Source organism: Mirounga leonina, unplaced genomic scaffold (genome assembly GCF_011800145.1).
Source record: "Mirounga leonina isolate KUSES-001 unplaced genomic scaffold, KU_Mleo_1.0 Mir_150, whole genome shotgun sequence".
Classification (NCBI taxonomy): Eukaryota; Metazoa; Chordata; class Mammalia; order Carnivora; family Phocidae; genus Mirounga; species Mirounga leonina.
The window spans coordinates 33,977,110-33,983,118 of NW_023270374.1; the positions used below are offsets into that span (position 1 = coordinate 33,977,110).

General features: G+C 45.7%; 1 protein-coding gene across 6 annotated transcripts in view; it reads left to right on the forward strand.

Annotated features, from left to right (window-relative positions):
• Positions 1-6,009, forward strand: part of L3MBTL1 (L3MBTL histone methyl-lysine binding protein 1) — a 33,404-nt gene that overhangs the window by 6,856 nt on the left and 20,539 nt on the right. For all 6 annotated transcript variants that reach the window (XM_035006342.1, XM_035006343.1, XM_035006341.1 and 3 more), the window contains exons 5-7: positions 178-331; positions 466-598; positions 1,221-1,302. In XM_035006342.1, the coding sequence (XP_034862233.1) occupies positions 178-331; positions 466-598; positions 1,221-1,302 (369 nt within the window). The remainder of the gene's footprint in view (positions 1-177; positions 332-465; positions 599-1,220; positions 1,303-6,009) is intronic.

Consider the following 6,009-nt stretch of genomic DNA (forward strand, 5'->3'; position numbering starts at 1 on the left):
AGGAGGATGGAGTGGGTGGCCTGGGTCCTGCGGGTGCGTCCAGGGGTTGGTCCTGAGATAGAGAAGACTGTTGGGGGCCTGTCCAGGGGAGCTAGAGGGGGCGTGGGCTCCGAGGTGGGCGGAGCCTGAGTGTGGCTGTGATGGATGGGAGGCCTGAGGCCCCTTTGGCCCCCACAGCGGACCTTCCCCAGGATCCTCCAGAAGATCCCCCCCAGGATCCCCCAGAAGATGATGGTGCTTGTCAGTGCCAGGAGTGTGGACCTCAGCAAAGCGTGGGTCCAGATCCTGCTGGTTCCTCCAATGATGACTGCCCGCCACTGTTCCAAGAGCGGTAAGGGGGAGGGTATTGCAACCCTACTTGCTCTGCCTTGGGGCCCCCCATTCTCCATTCCTGCTCAGGGCTTAGGAGAAGGACTGGGTGGTGTAGGGTGGGTGGTCCTTTCTCTCAGGCCATCTGTCCCTCAGGTCGGTCATAGTGGAGAACTCCTCAGGCCAGAACTCCTGCACCAGTGCTTCTGAGCTTCTCAAACCCATGAAGAAGAGGAAGCGCCGGGAATACCACAGCCCGTCAGAGGAGGAGTCAGAGCCTGAGGCCTTGGTAGGAAGAGGGCAGTGGGGAGGGGAAGGGGAGGCTAGAGGCTACCTGTCAATTCCCACTATCCTCTCCATTAATCCGGGCTGTGGGGCTGGGCCAGAGAAGACACATGATGACTCACTCATCGTATTTTGGGGTCCCATTTTGACTCAGGTTCTGTACTGAGTTAGAAGAAAATGATTAAGTCACCCTCTTTGCTTTTCTGGGGCTTCCATCTCAGTCTAGTGTCAGGGCTAAGTCACATTCACATACACCAGCACCCAAGTAGATGAGTAGCAGATGAAAAGCTCCATCACTGGAGCCCCGTCAGGAGGCCAGAGGCAGAGAAGCTGGAAGAGACAGAGCATGAAAGCTCCAGTGGGCAAGTAAAATCAACACACAGCAGGTCTGAGGAATGAGGAGGATTGTAGTCAGACTGTGAAACTAGGGGCTGTATGCTTATGGGAGTTTGTGCCCACGTAGTCGGGGTTGCCCACTGGAGCTCTGTGCCTGCTGGTAGCCTAGAAGAAATTCCCCTTGTTTGGGGCAGAATACCGGGTGACCAGAGAGCCAGGCAGGGGCCTGGAATAGAGGCTGGGGCTTCACCCCAACCCATGAGGACAGGAATCAGGCTTGCCTTCCACAGGAGAAGCAAGAAGAAGGAAAGGATCCAGAGGGCCGACCCACTGCTTGCACCCCAGAAAGTGAGGAGTGGAGCAGCCAGCCTGGTATGGGGGCCTCTGTGTGTGTGTGTGGATGTGTTGATGTGATGTGAACACACCTTTGGAGGTGTGAGGCTGAGAGTATGCGTCACGCGTGTGATGGTGTGTGTTACATACATAGATGAGTATAAAATAGCGTATGTGTGAGGGAGAGAGAAAATGCGAGAGAGACAATGTTTCTGGCTCATGCATTAGTATGCGTGTATTTGGGGAGGGATTATATTGTGTGTTTGTTTTATCCTCTGTTATCCAGTTGTGAATAGGCCTCACTGCCAGGCTCAGAATCCAAAGACTTAAATAGCTTTTAATGGCATCACGTGGCGTTGCTTCCCTTTGGTGGTGTGAGCAAGTTTGTACGGGCCATTGGTCTGACTTTGCTATTGGAGCTCCCATTCTGGCCTTTTGGTTCTTAAAAAAAAAGGGAACAAAGGCCATTCAGAGTCAGCTCTGGCCCTCAGGCCATCTCCACTCCCACGTGACAACAGTCAACAGGAGCTGAGTAACAATTATCACACTTGTAATCACCTAGGTGCTGCAGAACAGCTTGTTGAATTCCATCTTCCTCCCTCAGAACTGAATTTATTTTATTAATCGTTGTATCGCTGGTGCTCAGCTCAGCGACTGGGGTTGAGTAGACTCTCAATCAATGTTTGCTCGGTACATGAATGCATGAGTTGTGTGTTGGTGATTCCTCTCAGACCATGGCTCAGTTGCCTGAGTTAGTGTCTTTCCTGTCTCAGAGAGAGCCAGAGGGTGAAGTGAGGTCTTAGGACATTCTGCCTTGATGGATCTGGTGCTGGCCAGAGGAACCCAGTCTGTGTCCTGGGCTCCAAACTCTGTAGTTCCCATTCGAAATTCTGCCCATCGCAACCAAACCAAATTTTCACTGCTGTCTCTCACATCAGAGGCCAAAAGCATAGCTCTCATTGATTTATGGCCTCTTAAATCTTATGTAGAGGAAGGAGACAGTGTCCAACCACCCAAGACAGTGGCTCAGATTCATGAATCAGCATTCTTCTAGCTGGGTCCTGTTGAGCAGTACAGAATTATCTTTTGATTCATACCTCTTGCCCTCTCAACGGTAAACGTTGGTGTGGCATTGATTTCTGGATATTTTCCTCCTTGTGCCTTTTCTCCTTTTTTCAAGGGAAAATACTCTCTCAATTGGCAGAAGTTTGCATTTATGGCTAAGTTTTTTTCCACTCGTTTTTGGGGTCTTTTGGCAGAAGAATCTGGAGTGAGGGGTGGGGTTGGTAGGGTTGTTTGAGTGTCCTGTAGTATGGAGAATCCGTATTATGTCTACACTCTGTTTGGCAGTTGGATGGCCCGCTGTTGGGTTCATGTTGTACAGGCCTGACGTGTCTGGTCCTGACAGAACGTTCCAGTAGTTTATGAGTTAGAGCCGTGTAACTCGTGTATGTACTCAGGCTCTCTTTCTCTTTCACGTATCCACTTTATCTTTTCAACAGCCGCTTCATGTGAGGAATCTTTTCTAAAACACCGCGGTAAAAGTCTTCACAATATATGTAATCATTAATAGCTATTCTGATATTCTCATGTCACCTCTCAGTCTGCCCACATCCAAATCAGGTATCTGTGGTGGCGTTCTTCAGGGTCAACTTGTTATAGCCTTTTCAGATTCAGAGCAGTCCTCCAAGCATCCTGTTCTATCTCCCTATAGTTACCATAGACATACGTTTTTGCCCATTCTTTTTTTTTTTTTTTAAGATTTATTGATTTATTTTAGAGAGTGGGAGGGGCAGAGGGAGAGGGCAAGAGAGAATCTCAGGCAGACTCCCTGCTGAGCACAGAGCCCAATGCAGGGCTCGATCTCACAACTCGAAGATCATGACCTGAGCTGAAATCAAGAGTTGGTTGCTTAACTGACTGAGCCACCCAGGCACCCCACGTTTTTACCCATTCTTAATTAGGTTGTTTATCTTCTTACTATTAATTTTTTATATATTCTGCATGTAAGTCCTTTGTCAGATGTATATGTTACAAATACTTTCTCCCAGTCTGTGGCTTGCTTTTTCCTTTCTAAATGATGTTTTCTGAGTAGTAGAATGTTTTCATTTTGATGATGTCCACTTTATCCATTTTTTGCAGTTAGTGCTTCATACATATTTTTACAAAGTAGTGTTTAACAGCTTTATTGAGATGGAATTCACATACCATGTTATTCACCCATTGACTTGTACAATTCATTGGTTTTTAGTGTATTCACGGATTTGTGCAACCATCACCACAATCAATTTTAAAGCATTTTCATCATTCCAAAAAGAAGCCCTGTACCCATGAGCTGTCATTCCCCCTAAACCACCCATCCTCCTGTAGTCCTAGGCAACCCCAAGTTTATTTTCTCTGGATATGGATTTGCCTATTCTGGTTATTTCACATAAATGGGATCATATAATACATGGCCCTGTGTGACTGGCTTTTTTCATTTAGCACAGTGTTTTAAAGGTTTATCCACTTTGTAGCATGCATCAGTATCTCATTCCTTTTTACTGCTGAATGATAGCCCATTGTATGAATGTATCACACTTTATTTATCAATCGATGGGTATATGGGTTGCTTCCATTTCGGGGCTATCATGAGTAATGCTGATATGAATATCTGTATACAAGTTTTTGTGTGGGTATGTTTTCATTTTTCTTGGGTATGTACCCAGGAGTGAATTGCTGGGTCATATGGTAACTCTATGTTTAGCCTTTTAAGGAACTGCTAGGCTGTTTTCCAAAGGGACTGTACCATTTTCTCTTCCCCCTAGCAGCATATGAGGGTTCCAGTTTATTCACATCCTCATCAGTGCTTGCTGTTGTCTTTTTTTTTTTTTTAAGATTTTATTTATTTATTTGAGAGAGAGAGAGAATGAGAGAGAGCACATGAGAGGGGTTAGGGTCAGAGGGAGAAGCAGACTCCCTGCCAAGCAGGGAGCCCGATGCGGGACTCGATCCAGGGACTCCAGGATCGTGACCTGAGCCGAAGGCAGTCGCTTAACCAACTGAGCCACCCAGGCGCCCCGCTATTGTCTTTTTTTATTATAGCCATCCTGGTGGGTGTGAAGTGGTAGCTCATTGTGGTTTTGATTTGCATTTCCCTGATGGCTAATGATGGCGAGCATCTTTTCATGTGCTTATTGGCCATTTATATATTTTCTTTGGAGAAATATTTATTCAGAGCCATGCCATTTTTTAATGACATATAAGAAACACATTTTACATCAATATACAAGGAATGCTATACAGAGTTGGGGAACAAATTGAGAATGAGCGTGTGATTCGGTACAAGTCATTAATCAGTATGACTCTTCTAGCAATGCCTTCTTAACAGAGGTCCCTAGTCTAAATTTACATGCAAAATTCTGTGAATTATTTATTTTTCTGGGGAGATGGTCCATGGTTTTCATTAGGTTTTCAAAAAGGTCCATTTATACTTACTAGAAACTGAAAGCCAGGTAAAGAGTAGACCATAGCATTATGGAGCCCAGCCTCTTCAGTTTTGGGTTCCCAGTGAAAAGTCTGGCTAGACTATTAATTTGTGAATTCTCTCTACTTTTTTTTTTTTTAAGATTTTATTTATTTGAGAGAGAGAGCATGAGAGGGGGGAGGGTCAGAGGGAGAAGCAGACTGCCTACTGAGCAGGGAGACCGATGTAGGACTCGATCCCGGGACTCCAGGATCATGACCTGAGCCGAAGGCAGTCGCTCAACCAACTGAGCCACCCAGGCGCCCCAGAAATTCTCTCCACTTAAACGACTGAAGCAGTGCTGAAGAAGCTTCCTAAGAGAGTGAACAGAAAGAGAGAAAATGGGAGGGAATTACTGTATTTCTAGGGGTCTACCATTGAGGAGCAGGGTTGGGGTGGGAGAAAGAAGAACCTCTGATGGCAAGAGAAGAGGAGGAAGATACAGCTAAGAGAGCACAGCAAGAAGGAAATGCTCAGATGGAAGAGGGGTTGGTAGCATGTGGAGATCAAGAGAGTTGCGGAATAAGAAAAGGTCACTGGACTGTGGCCCTGGTGACTTGAGAACAACTTCACTAGTGCGCAGAGGTAGGCTTGAGACTGGGTGATTCAGAAGGAAATGTGTCAGAAGGATGTAAAGTTATTCATAATACCCCCTTATCTTTTAAAGTCTGCAGGATATGGGGTGATATCCCCTTTTTTATTTCTCTTATTACTATGTGTGCCTTCTCTCTTTGTTTCTTTTTTTCCCAGCTTTATTGAGATATAAGTGTTCAGACTAAGCAAAACACAATACTAGCCCTTAGAGAGCTCATAGTCCGATGTTAGGGAAAGATTTATGAACAAGTAGTTATAATGCAATGGTAGAGTAAGTGTTGTGTTTGAGGTATGTAGGTACGAAGGACCATCACGGAACAAACTGCCTCATGTAGTCAAGGAAGGCTTCATGGGGTAGGTGGGGTGACGTTCCATCAGTGCATCCATACATCCATGCATCCATACATCTATGCATGCAAACATCCATGCATTCATGCATCATATATTCATGCATCCAAGCATCCATGCATCCATATATCCATGCATCCAAGTATCCAAGCATCCATGCATCCATACATTCATGCATCCATATATCCATGCATCTAAGCATCCATGCATCCATACATCTATGCATTCAAGCATCCATGCATCCATGCATCAATACATCCATGCATCCAAGCATCCATGCATCCATACATCCATGCATC